This window comes from Amphiura filiformis, chromosome 18 (genome assembly GCF_039555335.1).
Source record: "Amphiura filiformis chromosome 18, Afil_fr2py, whole genome shotgun sequence".
Lineage (NCBI taxonomy): Eukaryota > Metazoa > Echinodermata > Ophiuroidea > Amphilepidida > Amphiuridae > Amphiura > Amphiura filiformis.
This window is the reverse complement of record NC_092645.1, coordinates 14532402-14552595: the sequence shown is the minus strand read 5'-3', so window position 1 is coordinate 14552595 and position 20194 is coordinate 14532402. Positions and strand designations below refer to the sequence as shown.

Genomic DNA, 20194 nt, shown 5'->3' with positions numbered 1-20194 from the left:
TGCAAAACGGTTCTATAGTCCGAAACGGATACCGTGTTCTTTAGTCCGAATCAGTAAAAAGGTTCTATAGTCCGATTTTTCAAAAACATTAACATTTACTGCGCCCTTTAGCTAGATAATACTAAAGCAGAGTTTATGGTAAACTTTAACTATTCTGTAAACTAATTTGTTTAAATGACTAAATTTGTTTAAATGTTTTTAAAAAAAAGAGGCAGCAGCATTTACATGACGGGATGGCGCTATGAAAATTTGAACTCGACAACACTCGAATACATCGTAGAGTATTACTAGTATAGAGTATTATAATGGAATGAAAAACAGATAAAAATGAAGAAAATATCACCAGAATAAAGATGAACGTCAATGTACGCTACGGAAACCAACCATGTTGAACTTTAGCGGATTTGTATTTAACAGTTGATGATTTGATACTGAAACAAATGATAAAAATTAAATTCGGACTATAGAACCCGTTTACCAATGCGGACTAAAGAACACGGTATCCGTTTCGGACTATAGAACCGTTTTGCAATTTCGGACTAGAGAACCTTCTTTTAAATTCGGATTATAGAACCTATTTCTATATTCGGACTAGAGAACCTTTTTTAAAATTCGGACTATAGAGCCTATTTTCATATTCGGACTAGAGAACCGTTTTTAAAATTCGGATTAAAGAACCTCTTTTAATATTCGGATTAGGATTATAGAACCTTCGAAATAAAGAACCGTCGGATTAAAGAACCTACGGACTAAAGAACCGTCGGAATAAAGAACCGTCGGACTATAGAGCTTCCACCCAAATATCACGGCCGCTTGCGATGTGAAGTATGCACCAGGCTCTAGCGATATCTACTATCTAAAATTTAAGGTTCACATTTTGCAGACTGATATTACATCCTGAATATCACAGAAGGTCACCATAGCCTGCGATAAGTGTAATCATGGCAGCGTGTACAGATAGGACACTGGCAATATATCTGTTTATCGTTTGTAGTACTATTGCAGTTACCAATGTTTCAACTACTGATTTTACTTGGCGAGAATGGTGGAAACCAACAGTGATATATCAAATATATCCTAGGTCATTTATGGATTCTGATGGCGACGGAGTCGGTGACTTACAAGGTATACCATTAACATAATTAGAACGGGAAGCATCCGTTAGTACCAGGCGTCATTTAGTCAAAAAAAAAAAAAAAAAAAATTGGGGGGGTATGTCATTTTAGGGTGAGGCTTGGGGTTAAGGTTAGCAACTATTTTAAACTGTTGCGATTTGGTAGTTCACAGCATATTGCGAATGGTAGTGAGCTTTGGCAAAAATTGCATTGATCATTTCATAGCTAGTGTATAGAAAAATTCAAATATCACAGATATACTTTTGTAGGTCCTGTGGTTCTTGAGTTATGTTGTAAAGAGAGCTGAAACAACAACACTTTTGTAAAACCTACATAACTCATTAACAACAATAAATCAAGTATATGATTTGTAGAATGAACTTTTGCAAAATATCAAAGCGTTATTTTTCAATAATATATTGATTCAGATATTGAAAATCGATTTTCTGGCTGCCTCGACCAACAATACCTAGTCTACCCTTAAGGTTAATGATATGTTAGACTCAGTTAGGCTTGGTAGAAACAAACAGTGATATATCAGATATAGGCCATTTATGGATTCTGATGGCGACGCAGTCGGTGACTTACAAGGTATACCATTAGCAGTGGCGTAGCGTCATAGGGGCACGGGGGGGGGGGCACGTTCCCCCAATCGATCTCAAAATTTAGAAAACCCCATCAGACCCGGTGTCCCCCGAATCATGGTCGGTGCCCCCAATATGATGGCCACCACGCCACTGACCTGTGCCTCCACCCCATAGGATGACTCACGCAGTCACGCTACGTAACTGCAACTCACACACGGTGCCATTAAATAAAACGATTTTATAAAATAAAATATTATTGTTAAAAAAATATATCATCATTAATACAAGCGATTTTAGCATTAATATAAGCAATAAGTGGTACCGACAAATTACGTGCTGGTATATATAACATTATTATTATTTTCTGCAAACAAAGGGTCATTTGCCGTTTTATCTCGGTACAAATAGATTTCAGATGTTGTCATGGATCTGCAGTAACGTCATATTATGCTTAAGGCGCTAGTGTACCTCAAATTTGTCATTCACCCTGCTTAATGTTCAAATAACCACTATTCAATAATGCTGATGATGCTGCTGCTGCTGCTGCTGCTGCTGCTGCTGCTGCTGCTGATGATGATGATGATGATGATGATGAAAGAAGAACCCGGTTTGCTGGCCACTGTTCCAGAAGCGAGGAGCCCGCATCAAAAATGGTTCATTGGATACCCAAGCATGGGAGGCGGAAACCTGGAAGACCTGCTCTGACCTACATTGACATTCTGGAAAATGTCACTGGACTGGAGGCAACAGACTTCAAGACAGCAATGGAGGCCGGACAGGAAGTTGTGGAAAGCCATCACAGTTCGAGGACACCACTCGAATTAAGCAGTAAGCAAGTAAGCATGATGATGAAGATGATGATGATGATGATGATGATAATAATAATAATAATAATAATACTAATAATAATAATAATAATAATAATAATAATAATAATAATAATAATAATAATGATAATGATAATGATAATGATAATACTAATACTACTACTAATAATAATAATAACACTAATACTACTACTACTACTACTACTACTACTACTACTACTACTACTACTACTACTACTACTACTACTACTACTACTACTACTACTACTACTAATATTAATAATAATAACAATAACAATAATAATAATAATAATAATAATAATAATAATAATAATAATAATAATAATAATAATAATAATAATAATAATAATAAAATTATATAACTAACCAACTTGACTTGAATCGCACCTTATCTTACTGTCGGTTGTTACGAGTCGTACGGACTCAAGGCCAAAATCACCTTTTACCCAAATTCACACGAATGCACAACACAAATACACTGTTTGATTAAGCTAACAAAATCTAAGTCTTTAATTGAAAGTTAAATATGGTTGGTACATATAACAACAATCGCATACACAATATAGTCACACAATTACAGTTTTAAATTAATCAGTACTTAGCCAGCAGTCTTCGTGTTGGTGATCATAAAGTTCTTGCAATGTTCTGGACAACTGATGTATATATCCTTATTCACTTGTCCTGCGAAAATCAACGAAGTCCATTGTTCACTTGCGTTTATAAATATCTTTGCGAATAAAATCCACACGTAGTTATCTCCTTGCGCTGCCTTCTCCAAACACTTATCTCCTTGCGCTGCTTTATCCAAACGCTTATCTCCTTGCGCTGCTTACTCCAAAATGGTGCTTCTTTCACCAATCACTCTTTCTCCTGGAAACAGGCTTCTTTAACACTGCTCCGCTGTATTTTGACAGATGTGTTGTTTTATAACCAAACCAGACTCCAGCAATTTGACAGAAGAACTTTAATCCTTTGATGAGGAAGAGCACATTTGTGTACTCAAAATCTCCTTCGTTATTAAAAATAGCACATTTTTTAAAGCATGAAGACCAACACATTCATGTAGAGTTTTACAATCTCTCATGACATTCTGCAAAGTCCAAACTCAAGCTTCCAGCTTTTATACACCAGAAAACCCAATCTCTATTAATAGACCATTATGTCTTATTACAACACTTCATGTGGGTGATTCCCAAATCTTATCCATTTCACAATCCTAGGGATTTTCCCAAAATTATTAAGAAAGAGAATCTTCTTGAAATGAAGAGGGTTTTTCCCCAAACAATCTAAAATTAGATATGATTTATTTTGATCACTTGATGAATGAAAGGGAATTCCCCTAGAACATGCCATCCCAGCAAACACACAAACGTTTTAAAAACGTTTTAAATAAGTTATATTTTGGCTTTTGGTTTAGGTAAAAACGTTTTAATAACATTAAAATGTCGGGTTATATAAAGGTTATGATAACGTTTTAAAACGTTTAGTATGAAAACACACTACAACAATATTTTTAAATGTTTTCAAAAATGTTATTATAAACTATTTTTGAAAACATTTTTGCCAAATATTGTGTCAATACTTAAATAACATTATGTTAAAATATTTGAACCCAGCAAACACATAAATGTTCTTAAAATGTTTTTTTTTTCAAAACCTTTTAATAACATTTAAATGTCGGGTTACATAAAGGTCATGAAAACGTTTTTAAAACGTTATTGAAAATATTTGGGCAAACATTTTTCTCAAAATATTTTTCCAACCCCAAAATAACATTCTGTTTAGAATGTTTTGTATCAAGTTTTCAAGAATGTTTTTGGAATTTTATTAAAACGTTTTTATACCCTTTATATAGCCCGACATTTAAACGTTTTCTGTAAATCATTTTTGTTTGCTGAGCAGTAGATTATCAAAAAATGTTTTTTAAGGTTATGAAAACGTTTGATACTCTAAATATACCCTTTATATAACCCGACATTTAAACGTTTTCTGACAACCTTTTATAACCTTTTGCGAATGATGTCGAAAACGTTTTGTGTTTGCTGGGATAACACACAAACTCTCGCATGAATACTTCCAAGGTGTTTCCCCTTGTCTCATATTTCTCATGACATACTTTCAGCTTGTAAACAAAGTCAAATAATAATTAAATTAAATTACTCAGGGCACATCACTGTTCAATTAGCTTAGATTATTGCTTTAAAAAAAAAGATATTTGAATAAAAAAAAATGTGGTCAAAGTCATCAAAATCCAAAGTTCAATTTGAAACCCCATTTCTTTTCAATTTTGGTATTTCCCCGCGATATATTTATACAAAGCTGTAGAACGTCGGGTTAGTCCGGTATAAACAGAAATTTAATGATGACCCCAGGACTCTACCAAACCAACTTTTTCCCGGCACTCCGGCCATATTCAAGGTTAAATGTCAACACCAGGGGTCAAATTTCAAAGTTGCTCGAATCTGGTTAACAAGCACACCAAATTATTTCTTTCATTGCCAGGATTCAGAAAAAATACAGTTTGACCTACCTGCGATATACCGTTCTTGAGTAATAGCAAAAAGGTCAAATTTGGGGGGTTGGTCAGTTTTTTTGGCCACACAGGGGCCAAAAATTAAAAATGCTCCAATTTCAACGCAAATGGTCTCAAATTGCTCGTCATGTAAAACCAAGTCAAATAAGGAATTGTTTGCACTATCTAAAATGCTTTGTTATTGACAGAATTGGCAATAAAGGTCAATCCCCATTACAGCCTATTGACCACAACCTATGTTGTGATGTTTCCTAGGTAACGAAACATCCTACGTGGTTACAGGTTCAATGACATTTTACCACTAAACATGGGTACTTTTGAAACGCCTCATTGCTTAGATTTACGGTTGTCGCATAGGAATCTAGGTATGTTTCTAGAAATTATTTTTGCAGAGAAATCAAAAGCGTGACAAATGTTTATCTCATTTGAGTGTTTTGTGATATTGTTCATCAGATGATTAAAGTTGCTCCGGTAAGTCGTACTATACCCTCAGACGAGGGACGAGGTATTGTTGGTCGAATCAACCAAATTATCGATTTTGTTATCTAAATCAATATATTATTTAAAAATAATACTTTGATGTTTTGCAAAAGTTCATTCTACAAATCATATAATTTGAAAACTTGCTTGATTTATTGTTGTTAATGAGTTATGTACGTTTTACAAAAGTGTTGTTGTTTCAGCCCTCTTTACAACATAACTCAAGAGCCACAGAACCTACAATAGTATATTTGTGATATTTGAATTCTTCCACACACTCGCTATGACATGATCAATGCAATATTTGCCAAAGCTCACTACCATTTACAAGATGATGTGAACTACCAAATCGCAACAGTTTAAAATAGTTGTTAACCTTAATAGTTCTACAAATTTTAAATGACCAATGACAACTATTGCACATACGATTTTCTAGCAGTCATATTTTGTATTGCTTTATATTTGTTTCAGGGATCATCAGTAGGTTAGAGTATTTCCCGGAAATTTGTGTCGATTCAATATGGCTTAGTCCAATTTATGAATCGCCTATGGCAGACTTCGGTTATGACGTGTCAGATTTCAAAAACATAGACCCTATATTTGGAACTCTCGACGACTTTGACGCGATGATCATTAAAATGCATCAGCTTGGTAAGGAACAAAAACAATAGTATTGTACTTTATATCGTTATATGTTTGTGCAGAATGCCGAAGAGCGATTCAGCTGTTTGTTTGAATGTCACTATAGAATTAATACACTGAAAATCACACTGATATTTGAAATGAATACTAAAAATTTACATATAAAATTTAAGCACCACTGAAAAGAACACTGAAAATGGACTAAATGAAACGGCTTTGTAAAGGCGTCATTACCCAGTCATTAATCCAATTTGAATTTACTTAATCCCATTGAGATGGATTAAATCACCCTGAAAGGAGCTAATCAGTTCTATCTACTATACTAAAATAACGAACGATGTCTGTCTGTGTGTGTGTGTCTGTCTGTCTGTCTGGCTATGCGTTTCGCCGCGCTTCGACGTATCGATACGACATTTCGGATAAGGTTGGTTTTAAAGGTCATCGGAGGTCAAGGTCAAAGGTTAAAATTTCAAACTTTGTCCGGTCGGGCCCAAACTTGGTGGGTGGAATCCTTGATTCAAGGGGAATATATGCACGAAATAAAATTGAGGTCAACCGAGGTCAAAGGTCATTACGGAGGGGTTAAATTTCAATTTTTGTCCGATCGGGCTCATCTTGGTAGGTGGAATCCTTGATACGAGGGGAATATATGCGCGAAATAAAACTGGGGTCAACCGAGGTCAAATGTCATCACGGAGGGTTCAAATTTCAAACTTTGTCATTTTGTCCGATCAGGCTCAAACTTGGTGGGTGGAATCCTTGATATAAGGGGAATATATATACGAAATAAAAGCGTGGTCAACCAAGGTCAAAGGTCATCACAGAGGGTTCAAATTTCAAAATTTTGTCCGATCAAGCTTAAACTTGGTGTGTGGAATCCTTCATATGAGCGGAACATGTAAAATATAATCGAGGTCATCCGAGGTCAAAGGGGCTACATTTTAAACTTCGTCTGATTTGGCTTAAACTTGGTGAAAGTAATTCTCTATATCACGGGAGCATGAACAAAATCAAATGGAGGTCACTCGAGGGCGAAAGTCATATAGGGTCAGTATGCCCAATTGGGCTTTAAAATGGTAAAAAGAATCCTCGATATGAAGGAAACATGTCAAAAAGGGTTCAAATAGCATCGCTATCAGTTACTCTCACAGCTACGGGTGAACTAGTTGTTATTAAAATTACTGCACTGGATCATTTTTCATTATAGCAGAAAATAGCCACGTGATACACCACTGAAAAATACATTGAAAACAATTTCAGTGGAACATTTTCTTTTGTTGTGGTGATTTTCAATGGATCACTTTCATTTTCTGTGTGATTTTCAGTGAAAAATTTCCTTAGTGTATAACGATGGGTATCGTGTTCTAGCGTGTACTATCGTGTTATATCGTGTATGCTAGCGTGTTTTGTCGTGTTTTATCGTGTTCTATCGTGTACTATCGTGCACTATATAATACAAAATCATCTAATTATTATGATATTATGTACAGGTCTTAAACTGATCATGGATTTCGTTCCGAATCATTCAAGTGACAAACACGATTGGTTTCTGGAGAGTATGAAGAGCAAAGATGCCAGCAACGAATATCGAGATTTCTATGTTTGGAAGGATCCTAAAGAAGGATGCAATGATCCTGTCACAGATGAGCCTGAAAACTGCCTTCCAAATAATTGGGTAAGATTTCAACATTTGAATATATGAATACAAAACCCACCCAAGTCCATACTTTGGCCAAATTGAGTTAAGCGTGGGAAATTGTTGCTATACATAGGCCTGTCATATGTATGAACGAGCAACTCAAATTAAATTCATCCTCTGTGTCTATTGAGCATGTGAAAAATAGCATGTGTGAAAGAACCACAAAAGTCCATGATTTGAGTCTTGTAAGTTGTAACACATTGATTGAAATCCAATATGTATAAAAGTCCACTTGTAACACATTCATTACTGGATAGTGACTTTTGAAGAAAAAAAAAGAGTTTAATCAAGGAAAGTGTGTGGTTTATATTACATGGCAGAATGCTTATCAACATTATACATACCTGTGTGCTTTATTTTGTATTATCTTACTAGTGGTAATCTCATTCTAACATTATTGTCTTTGTATATGATTCAAAAAACCACCCAAGTCCAGAATTTAAAATGAACCCCACGAGGTCCCTGCAATGCTAATCGTCATACTTAATACAGTTTAACCTACTCATTTGCACGTAAAACTTACCATATTGACCAGGTAAATCTAACTGAAGGAATTAAAATGATACACAGGTTTTTTTTCACAAGTGGGTTTTGAATTCATGTATTCATTTCTTTAAAGCCATATAGCTGGCCGCCGTATTTGGACATCGCGTGTTAGCGTGATTGGTCGATAACTGTATTTTCTTAATCCGCTATTCAATATTTTAGAAAATTAAAGATAAAAAATTGCATTTTGTTTTCAAATTTAAAAGAAGAAAATGTGACGCAGGTGGACTTTTAAAAAGTGAAATTATTAATACGCCTCGGGGCTACACCCCTCGGTATATTCCTCAGTTCCAAAGCACCATGTTTAGATATTTCCCAATACCCACAAAACAACCGATGTTCAGTCATGTATCTCTAGCTAGAATATGAAACGCAAGGGGTATAAGATTGAACTACAATCTTAGACAAAATTGTTCGAACACTTTAAAGGCCTTATTGAAAATGCCTTCTACCCCTGTACAATGTTGGCATGCCCAATATGCTCATCTTCACCATAATCTTCTCCCAACATTGAGGATACGCTTAAGATGAACATTGAGAGAACTCTATTATAATTCTTAGTTTCCAGTGACTCATATAGCGTGCGCACTATACTAAGAAGAACATGGGAATTACACTGGGTGTTCGAACACATTTTTTCCGGGATTGTAGTTTGAGTAAATCACAGAGTATCATACAGCATCAAGCTAGTGATAACTAGAAAACACAAATTAGTTTTGCTTGTTGGTCAAAACATCAGTGTTCAAATAATGTCATAAAGAAAATATTTTGTTGTTTCTCTTTTAAATAGAATAGACCAAATTACGACCAACTTGTCCATTTCTTAACATTTTATGTCGCTATAGGTGAGCGTTTTCAGTGGATCTCGGGTACAAGAAGAAATGGATGTAAGTAATGAGAATTCGTCATATCCTTCAAATGGGTATTAGCAGTCAAATTACATCTAAGAACTGTTTTGATTTGTTACAAAGAGGGGTATATCAGGTATTGAGCCAATTAGAGATATGGTAAGAAAAGTCAATTGGGCTGAAGTGGGGGATTGTTGAAAGATCTAGACGGTTTAAATCAGTGGCGTAGCTGCGGGGGGATTGCCCCCTGGCAATGCCTATTTGCCCCCCCCCCCAGCGCAGGGCAAAATAATAAAGGAGTGAGAGAGATGGAAAAAAGGGAAAAGAGAGAAAGAGAAAATCCATAGGGCAGCGATATAAGGTGGGGATAGAATTCGAACAATTTTAAAATGTTGTTAAAAAATGGAAATATATTATATCAAAATGAAGTCGCTATCCCTTGTATTCCTTCTTTTTTTTTCTTTTTTTTTTGCTCTTCACTTTTCAGACCACCGAAAAAAAATGGGGGCAACCTTTTTGAGGAAGGGGGGCCAAATTTTTGTTTGGTGGATTTGGGCCCCCGCCCCATACAGGCTTGCCCCTCCCCTGGAAAAAATCCCAGCTACGCCACTGGTTTAAATTGATTGGTTTACTCAAATGATTGCATCATGTAATTAACCAATCAGAGGCACTAAAAGAAAGGCAGTAGTACCCATGGGATTATTCGAGTTTGATTGTGTATCGAATCAAATACTGCTGCATATTGAGGCGACGTTTTATTTATGTTTAGGTTGATGAGGGTTCTGCGCCTGAATGGTGATATATGTTTATGACTGTCTTGAGAGATCATATCGTTGCGATTATCGCATACTGGCGTATAGCTCATAACTATGAACCGTCCGAACCCACTTCTATTATTTTGACTACAGAGGGCGATGTTTATCTTTGCCGATACTCGAATTTGGCAGCTTGCGTACACTTCACTGGTTAGATAGTATACAAATATTAACTGTCTATGAGTGTGATGGTCGAAATATAATCACGAGGTGAAAGATGGATTGTTCCATTACACGAGCCGGAACGGCGAGTGGAATGGAACAATACATCTTTCACCGAGTGATTATATTTCGACCATTACACGAATTTAAGACAGTTAATATTTGTTTTGTATCACTCATGCATAAATTCAATTACTAAAATACTATTTAAGGTAGGAAATACATTTATTCATCAACATAACACCATGTTTTGCGGTGACATACTTAACATTTTGGGGTGCACCCCATAACTAAATCGGCGAGTCCAAGAGTCAGCGCACGGCTTGGCCCCGGCGCACTACGGCAAAGCACATGATGGTAAAGACTATCACACGGAGTGGGTGATGGTAAAAATGGCAAATGGTAATCAACCAATGAACTGTCTAGAATTTATGTATGAGTGATATAAAGCAGTCTGATACTGTGATTTCTGTATAATATCAAATAAAGGCAATATAGTCACCGAGATTCTCAATATTTATTTTATGAATTCGGTCGAAAAACAAAAACAAAAGAAAAAAGGGAGACACCAGTGGCAGTACTTCCAGGGGGCGGGGTGGAGAAAGGAAAAGTAGCAACAGATTAAAGATTCTTTCATGGTGTCACCTATCGTACTAAATGTGTTGTTTTCTAATTTTATCTATTGTACTTGTTTCATGTGCAGAGTGTGTTACGATTTTGGTTTGACCGTGGAGTTGACGGAATGAGGGTTGATGCTATAAGACATATGTACGAAGACGAATCGTACGCAGATGAGCCAGTAAATCCTGATTACACACCGCCACCGGATGAAGATAAGGTCTGTCTTGTTCAATAGTCTGTTTACATTCAAAAATCTCATTATTGGGGGCGGGGGGGTGCTAAATGTACGCACATTTACTGATTATCCCAACTTTTCATAGCTTCCTCCTCATTATCTTATTTTCTGCCAATCCATGTGGTCAAGAAAGGTCGGGGTTGTTTCTCGAGTTTTCAACATCCTGCCCTATTATATATAATGCAATACGTCAGAATTCGCCAGTTTGCGAAATTGATATGTGGGTTTTGTTTATATTTTGCACTCAAAGCCTCAATATGACAGTCTACTGCACACAATGACAGCCGATCTTCCCGAATTACATGACGTCATCGAGGGATGGAGATCAGAAATATTTGAAAAATACAGCACAGAACCTAATTACAGGTATTGATGATTACGCAATATAACTAAGAATATAATAGGTAGTGATGATCACGCCACAACATCACGAGGAATATTACACTTTTGCTGTTATGAGGCAAAGTAGTTACTGTTCCCAAGGTGACGGGTTAGGCAACACGTTTAGTTTGGCCCTATACCGCTATCGGTGCTCATGTAGGTGCGATGGCTCTTTCTACCATACATCGAAGATGTATTATGTATTATACATGCGAGCACAATACGTAGTAAGGTGCCACGCCTAGTTTGGCCATATACGGCTATCGGTGCCTCGGTAAGTACCGAAGGCTCTTCCCATCGTACTTCGAGCATTTGCATACTGCTGTCGTTTTTATTTAAATAAAAAAGTTAGGGATATTTAAATGCTATTTATTGTGCTCGATGATACGATTAACAGAGCCATCTGAATCTATAGAGGTTATCCACTTCACTCATGTGTGACTGTAGTTCCCGTAGTATTCCTCATTCAAAGGAATTCAATACACGCCCTCGGAGTTACCTGCATGACTTTGGCGGGCTATTTTGAAACAGTCATGATTACACATGCAGGTACTTCTTTTGAAAGTCCTAAACAAGGTATAGCAGTCGCTGATAGGATCTGCAGCTTATCGCACACGGATAACCTCTATCGTGGAGATTCATGGCACCGATCGATGGCGCTATTCGCCCTATGCACGGATTCGCCACCTTGCCACCAAAACCAGGCATTTTTATTTCTGGCGTTTTTTAGCAACGCGCCAGAAAGCTTTTGCAAAACGTATGCGGTAGTTAACACGTGTTTGACAGGCGTATGCACACACAACATATTTTCCTCCTACAATAAATAGTTTGTTCTATGATTTTTGTTCCTTTAAATATTTTGTGTTACGTAATTCAAAAGTAGGATAAATGATTAATTAAAGCCATAATATAACATTTGCTGAGGATGACGCCCTCGATATTTTGCAAAATTCTGTTTTTATACGATTTTAATGTACGTTATTAAAGTAACATACCAGCAAAAATCAAGACTCTATGTGCTGTAGTGTAGTCAAAATCCGAGAGGACAGTCATTTAATTATAACGATGGAATTTATTAGGTTATTAGTCGAACACGTACTCGATGTCCATAAAACAGTACGTATATGGCGTGCGGGACACTCAACACACATCAAAGGATCGTGTCGTAGCACGACCGATGGAGTGACATGCATTGACGACATCGGCGCTGGTACTAAATTCCAATTTCCTTTGCGTCAGTTGTTCAGCTCGAAATTAAAATGGGATATACCTGACAGTAAAAGCTAACATTTTATGGAAAAGAAATACTAATCTATTTTATGGATATGTTACAATTAGCTTTAATTTGAATACATTTTATTCCGATTACCTTTTCTGAACTATATGAAAAAATGACCAACTCTAATTTATGAGACACTGCCCAGAAGCAGACGTCATTCTTAATATGGATTCCGCATGACACAACAGAACAGCTCCAAAATGAAGCAACTGTTCGATCCTAAATGCGATTCTTGAAATTTATCAAATAACCCTTTCACTATCTTAATTGGTATAATAGCGGATATATTCATTCAGAGCTGATACAGCTATCAGCACACCTTTGGCGACAATAACATCTAAAAAAGGTCTCAAGATAAGGTTAAACGTTACATAATCCTGTACATTTTGTGCACGTTTTAAACTTATTTTGAAACCTGTTCGTTTGATGGCTATCAAATAAAAATGTCATCGGTGCATCCATCGCTGTATCGGCCCTAAAAGGATGTCTTGCCTTATTTATCCACAGATTTATGGTAACAGAAACGTACGACACCCCAAGTAAACTAGTTCTCTACTATGGCACAGAGGAGAATCCTCAAGCAGATTATCCATTCAACTTTCAACTGATCATGTTGACGGAAGATACGTTATCGGGTACTGAAGTTCATCGATTGGTAGATGATTGGATGGTCAGCACACCACAAGGAAAATGGCCCAATTGGGTGGTAAGTACTTGATATTTAGTGCCGATAAAGCTATGGGGGATGATAACATTTTAGTTGATGATCCAGCAAACCAAAATAACCAAATTTAGTTAAAATGTCTACAAATTGTACAGTGTATCTTGTGCAAGGTTTGACTTTATTTTAATCCCTTGTGGCTTGATACGGTTTTAACGTTATCATTCCCACGTACGCCGATAGCTTTATCGGCCTTAAATGGTTGTCCCGCCTTACGACAAAATGGTTTGGTATACTATGAGTGGACGGTAAATACCATATACAAAAATGGTCAGCTTTGGTGGTAAGTAAATAATGTTCAGTTCAAGAGTGCGCCAAATATGAAACATGAATGTTGCATAATAACACCTTCCTATTCCAGTCGCTGCACTCGTTTAATCACCCTCAGTGTTCACTTTGGTTGAACCATGAAGTACGCAAGGTTCTGGCCAAGGATAACAAAAAACCCATCTGGGAGCAAGCAGAACAACAGTCCTTCAACCTTAATGAAGGACTCAGAAACAATATCTCACACGCCTGGGAGAGAACAATCAGAACTCTACCGAAATTTATTTATTTTATTTATTTACCTCGCCAAATGACGTCACATCGGGAATCAAGGTGTTTAACATCACAACCCAGCTGAAGGCTGCTCCAAGGTATGTTGGAATAATCTGGTTGACTAGATTGAAATTAATCTCTCGTTTGCGATTCCCAGATGATTGAGAGTTTCACAATTTGATCATCTGCCGTTTTTATTTTTATTTGATCTTAAAAAAATTAATTTCTGTTTAATTAAACAAGTTGGTTGGTTAACTGTTCAGTCTTTGCTGTCTTAATTAATATAATAGCCTAATGTTCTACTTTCTAAAGGTGGGGAACCACGACAATAACCGAATCGGGGACAAACTTGGCTACCAGTACAAGAGAGCGGCAAATATATTGAACCTTCTTCTACCTGGAACACCGACTACTTATTATGGTGAAGAAATCGGTATGGAAGATATATGGGTCAGTTATAATGACACGCAGGATCCTTACGCAAAGAACAACCCGGTAAGTGACGAGATATAATCGTACACGCAGGATCCTTACCCAAAAAACAACCCGGTAACTGATACGATATATGTGTCACTTATAATGACACGCAGGATCCTTATGCATTTGTATTCCAAAAGGACTTAATAAGGACTGTTAAATATCAAAAATATAAAAAGTATAAATTTTTAATAATTAGCCATAAAACGTTGCTTTTCGATTCCTTTAAGAAATGACATCCATATTTGGCCGATAAAGCTATCGGGGCATGGGTGAGTAGTCCTACAATAACCCATAAAAGGATATATCACATGAGAAGGTATAAAGCCGTTTTCTTGTTGTTGCTGTAGTGTTGTTGGGAGGAATACACCCGTGACCCAGAGCGATCACCTATGCAATGGGATGCTACGGAGAACTCTGGTTTCAGCACCGCAAATAAGACTTGGTTACCAGTCAATGAGAAATATCTTCTTGGACTTAATGTGGAGGTAAGACGAGTAATTGAGTTATCGCCAAAACACAGTCAGGAGCACTATTAACATTATTGCTGGATGGGTCAGGTTAGGGTTATACGTTTAGGGTTATTGACTATAATTTTGCGTGGAATGACATGCCTAATACAGGGGATATGGCTGACAATAAATTCATAAATCTTCTATTACCAACCACAATTTTTATTCTATTACCAACGGAATCTATGACAAATTCTGCTGGTTTGCAAGCGAAAATTGAAGCGCCCAGCCCAAACGACTTCAGCGTAACAACAATGCGTCATTTGCGTCAAGGAATATCAAGACTGGGAAAGGCCAACAAATATCATGTGTCCCTATTGTCATTAAGGGGGTACTACACCCCTGTGGCAAATTTGTGACTATTTTTGCATTTTTCTCAAAAATTAATCACACTCTGGTAACAAAAGTTATGTATATTATTGGGGCAAGGAATCCAATTACTACACTGAAATTTCAGTGAAGCGGTTCCGTATTTATGATAGGAAATGAGGTACATCCTAGCGGTACCTTATTTCTTATCATAAATAACGAATCGCTTGCCTTGGGTTACTGAAATTCCAGTGTAGTAATTGGATTCCTTGCCCCAATAATATATATAACTTTTGTTACCAGTGTGTGATTAGTTTTTGAGAAAAATGCTAAAATAATTTATCGAGGGGTGTAGTACCCCTTAATGACAATAGGGACACATTATGATATTTGTTGGCCTTTCCCAGTCTTGATTTTCCTTGCGTAATATTTAGCTACCGAAGTGAATACGTCTTTTCCTGGTTATTGTTTTTATTGGCTTTATTTCAGTGGCGTGACCAGAAAGCCACCTGTCATATGCCCCATTTTCGCATCACCGCATGTGATGTTGGTTACCTTATACTAGGCTTTTTTTTATATATACTTTGTATACCGTTTTGGCCATTTTCGTCAAAACTCCCTCCTTGAGAGGTGCCTTGGCCCCCTAGCCCCTTTATCCCCACCCTCTCTGAAATAGTCCTAGCTACACCACTGCTGACCCATTCCATGTCAACTCCAGGGATGTGCACCGCAGCACCTCTTCAATTTTCTTCTTCTTTTTCTGTGTGGTGGTAGATATTGATGAGAAAGTAAAATCCTGAAAATTTGAGCTTCATACTCCATTAAGTTTTCCCGTGGCATCAATTTGAAATTTAGGGGGGTCAGCGTAAAATATGTGTCGCAACGTGAAAGACGACGTTTGGAGGTCCATAAATGTATAAAGGAACCGGGGTACTTTTTTGTGTAGAATTCAAATCTGGCATCAGAAAACTTGTAACTCCTTTACTTTAAAGATATAGGGCCTTCAAAATGCAACTTCATCCATTCAGGACCAATTTTGGGGGGTCAGAACTCCAAAAGTAAAAATAATTTTTTTGTCCATTTTTTGGCCAGTCAGAGCCCTTTGGTAGGACATAATCGCCCGGCCGTATGGCATTTTCCAATATAGTCGGTTAATTTTGTGGGGTTCATTATCGAACCCCAACGGTTTTAGCTTGTATTTATATTATTTATCAACATAGGCCTATTTGTTTGTGATATTTCAAGCGTTTTAAAATTTCAAAATAATCCCATTCAATTACACGGTTGACGATGAAAATTTACTGAATTTAGAGAATGCAATGCGGTCACCACCTGGAACTGTGGTCGCAATTTCAGTGATTGACAGTGAGGTAACACGAACATGGCACTGGCCATCTGGTCACGTGCGCATTTATATATGCGCATTTATATATACAACCGAAGTCCACTGGTTAAGCGTTGCGACACATTTTTTACGCTGACCCCCCTAAATTTCAAATTGATGCCACGGGAAAACGAAATGGTATATGAAGCTCAAATTTTCAGGATTTTACTTTCTTACCAATATCTACCACCACACAGAAAAAGAAAAAAATTGAAGAGGTGCTGCGGTGCACATCCCTGGAGTTGACATGGATTGGCTCTGCTTTGTTGTTTGCACACATGTTAGGATCTGATAGGGTGTATGTTGCTATTGTTTTTGATTATTGTTCGGAATGTATTAAGGTGAGCCAGCGTAGAATGCTAATATCTACAATTTTTACCAAGGAAAGTTATGTTTGAAAATGTTTAAATAAAGTTTAATTTCAACTAGTATTTATCAGATGTAAACATCAGGAGAACGCATTTATAATTTTGAGGCATTTTTATGAATTAAAAAATATGGCAGTTGTTGTATGTAAACCATAAAAGTATTGACAAAATGATCTATTTCTAACCAAGCAAAGTACAATTGAAATAATACAGACGATAATTAGTCATGAATTTGGCGGAATGCCGAATAGGTATTTGTCTTTTCGTTAAATTCTGGGTACGCATGAGTTCTCTTGAATTGGAGGACAGGGATCAGACGACGCGGCACTGAGCCGCCCTCTATAGCATACCTAACATGATGAATAAACATATTTCACCGTTAAATAATTTATATGCTGCCCTCTCTTTACCGTCTGAGCTCCTGCTGTCCTCTAATTCAAGAATATTATGCGTACTTTGAACATAAATTTAACCCAGTACTCATAACCAATTATATTATAATTGCAGGACCAAAGAAAAGATCCCCGCTCAGCACTCAACATGTACAAAAAGCTAACAGAACTACGTAAAATAGCACCTGCCCTACAAACCAACAATCTCACCTACTTGATCGTCAACGAGCAGATCTTTTCATTTCTACGAATCCCAAATGAAAAGGACGCATCTCACAACTCATATCTCATAACTATCAACTTCAGCAACGAACCAAGCACAGATGATTACGCAAGCAATGTTAATAACCGAAACCTGGCTTTCGTAGGTAACGTTGGTGCCATTACAGTGAGTTCTGATATGGATAGGAATGGTCGATTGGTAGATTTGACTAGCGTTGATTTGAAACCAGGGGAGGCCTTAGTCATTGAAACAATGACAGTGCCGAGCTCTGCTAGGAGACACACGTTTCTTAACCTTACTCTAATAGCTGCACTGATTTTGGTTGCTTATTATTTTACTAATTAACCTCGTGGACTCAACTGCGACAACCTTTCTTATAAAATGCATAATTACATAATATCGTTATGAGTTTGAAAGACAGCCATATCCGGATACGTCTTTTGTGAAATTATTGAATTACCGGCCCAAACAAGGAATCATATCTTTAGCTCCAGAAAGCAGAATATCAATTTTGAACGGTGGTCAGCGTGTACTGTACTGCGACGCAGCGTTAGCAAACCTTGCATGCCCACTCTTTTGCTTATCACACTAATAACATTCAAAAAATTTGATATGCTGCCCTCTGGAGCTAAAGCACAGATCCATTGTTCGTTAATTCAAAATAATTCATGCATAACATGAATTTAACAAAAAGACGAATCTGGATTCGACAGTTTGTCAAAGTCATAATCATACGAGTAACCAAGGTAAAGCTCTATTTCAATAATATATGTGGGATCAGTGCAAAATGGTCAATCATTGTAGTATTAACGAATCAATAGTGTGCTAGATATAAACAAATTATTCAGTGTAAAGCCAACAATTGGATAACATTTTCGAAGTGTCAAAAATAATGCATCCTTATGAGTCTGACAAGACTGCCGAGTCTGGGTTCATCTATATATCTGTTGAATTCATGTTACGTATCAATTCTCTTCAATTATCAATACGGGGGTTGATCACGCGGGACAACACCGTTAACTAACCACGTATGTCGCCCTATTTGGCTCACTTATCAAGCAGATTACCGTTAAACTTATACGCAGCCCTCTGATTAAATCCTCTGGCTGATCCACTTTTCTGTAATTTTAAGAGATTTCATAGGTAACATTAATTTTACATAGAGACGAATCCGGATTCAGCAGTCTGTCAAAACCTATAACAATATATTGCAAAATTATGTGCACTGTCTTCGATAGCTGAACCTGGATGACTTAATTTCTTTGATTTTGAATTAACCATTCTTATTCTATTGTATAGGAGAGAGAGAGATTTTGAGTTTGCTTTTGCTTTTATCTAGTAGTTGTCGCTAACTTTAATTAAGAAGACGAATGTGAGTTTTATGATTTTGTAGCATTTTCTTCAGGTGTCTTCTGAGTATCCAAGAAGACATGGCCACTTGACATTGTGCTATAAGGTTTCATTTTTTTAAAGGCATTCGATGTATTTAAAATATAATGAAATAGGAAACATTACACAGATGCTAGATTATTTACTATATTAATACTATGTATATATCGTTTCTGATTTTGGCAGAATGCCGAAAAGTGATTTATCTGCTTGTTGACATGTTTTAAGATAATAAAAAAACCAATCAACGAATAGAAAAAAGACTTTCTATTCTATATTTCACACAAAATCAATATTCTACATAACATTCTCAATTTGTCAGTCATCATTTTAAAAGCAGTTCTTTAGAGGTGCTTTCAGAGATCTGGCGAGGAACAAACAAAATCAGTAAATTGTCTCAAGTCGCCTTTAAGTGGTTGATAAATCACGGAAATACCCTTAAACTATTTCCTTTTCAGAAATGTTGACAAAATATGAAGAGAACTGAAAGGTAATCCCGTCTTTGAGATCGCCTCCTATTGGATTTGTACGTAATTCCTTATGCCTGGGCATAAAGAATTATACAGTCATGGACAAAAGTTAAGAATATTTTTATTTTTTTGCATAGCACTGTTTTTAAGTGCAGATTACCTACCATCAATGACCCGTTAGCCATGCAAAATGTACCACGGGTATCTGGCAAGGTTTTAGGTACCATTCCATATCACACAATACGTAATTTAGGAAAATGGCTTCTTATGCCTGACCAATGAACCATCGGGCATCCTTTTCGCAGTAATTTTAGCGATATGATTCATAAGGTTACATTGGCTTTTGCATTACCGTGTGAAGAAAGCAGCTTTACTTTGTTGCATCTGTCTGTTGTATACGATATTTCTGATCATGGGGTGCGAGTTGAGCGCAGACTTATACCACCGCGTCATTGACTTACGTAATCATGGCTACAAACAGAAGGATTGGTGCCGCTTTAGGAATTACATAAGGTGCAGTTTCTAACCTTTTGAAGAGACGTCGAGAGACCGGAAGTACTACACCTAGACCAAGGTCAGGTCGGCCCCGAAAGACAACCGCCAGGAAAGACCGATCTC

At 36.9% G+C, this 20194-nt stretch overlaps 1 protein-coding gene across 1 annotated transcript; it reads left to right on the top strand.

Annotated features, from left to right (window-relative positions):
* The first annotated feature begins 837 nt into the window (after nt 1-837).
* Nucleotides 838-19338, top strand: LOC140139904 (maltase A3-like). The gene is made up of 10 exons (XM_072161677.1): nt 838-1125; nt 6035-6214; nt 7696-7880; nt 9296-9337; nt 10979-11113; nt 11382-11497; nt 13299-13497; nt 14365-14547; nt 14880-15017; nt 17610-19338. The coding sequence occupies exons 1-10, from the start codon at nt 942-944 to the stop codon at nt 18060-18062; spliced, it is 1815 nt and encodes a 604-aa protein (XP_072017778.1). The 5' UTR covers nt 838-941; the 3' UTR covers nt 18063-19338.
* The last annotated feature ends 856 nt before the right edge of the window (nt 19339-20194 follow it).

Excerpts from the sequence above, each read along its gene's own strand:
- LOC140139904 (XM_072161677.1), top strand. The coding sequence starts at position 942 with ATGGCAGCGTGTACAGATAGGACACTGGCAATATATCTGTTTATCGTT. Across the intron at positions 9,338-10,978 it reads GGGTACAAGAAGAAATGGAT|AGTGTGTTACGATTTTGGTT; the intron begins GTAAGTAATGAG and ends TTTCATGTGCAG. Across the intron at positions 11,498-13,298 it reads AGCACAGAACCTAATTACAG|ATTTATGGTAACAGAAACGT; the intron begins GTATTGATGATT and ends ATTTATCCACAG.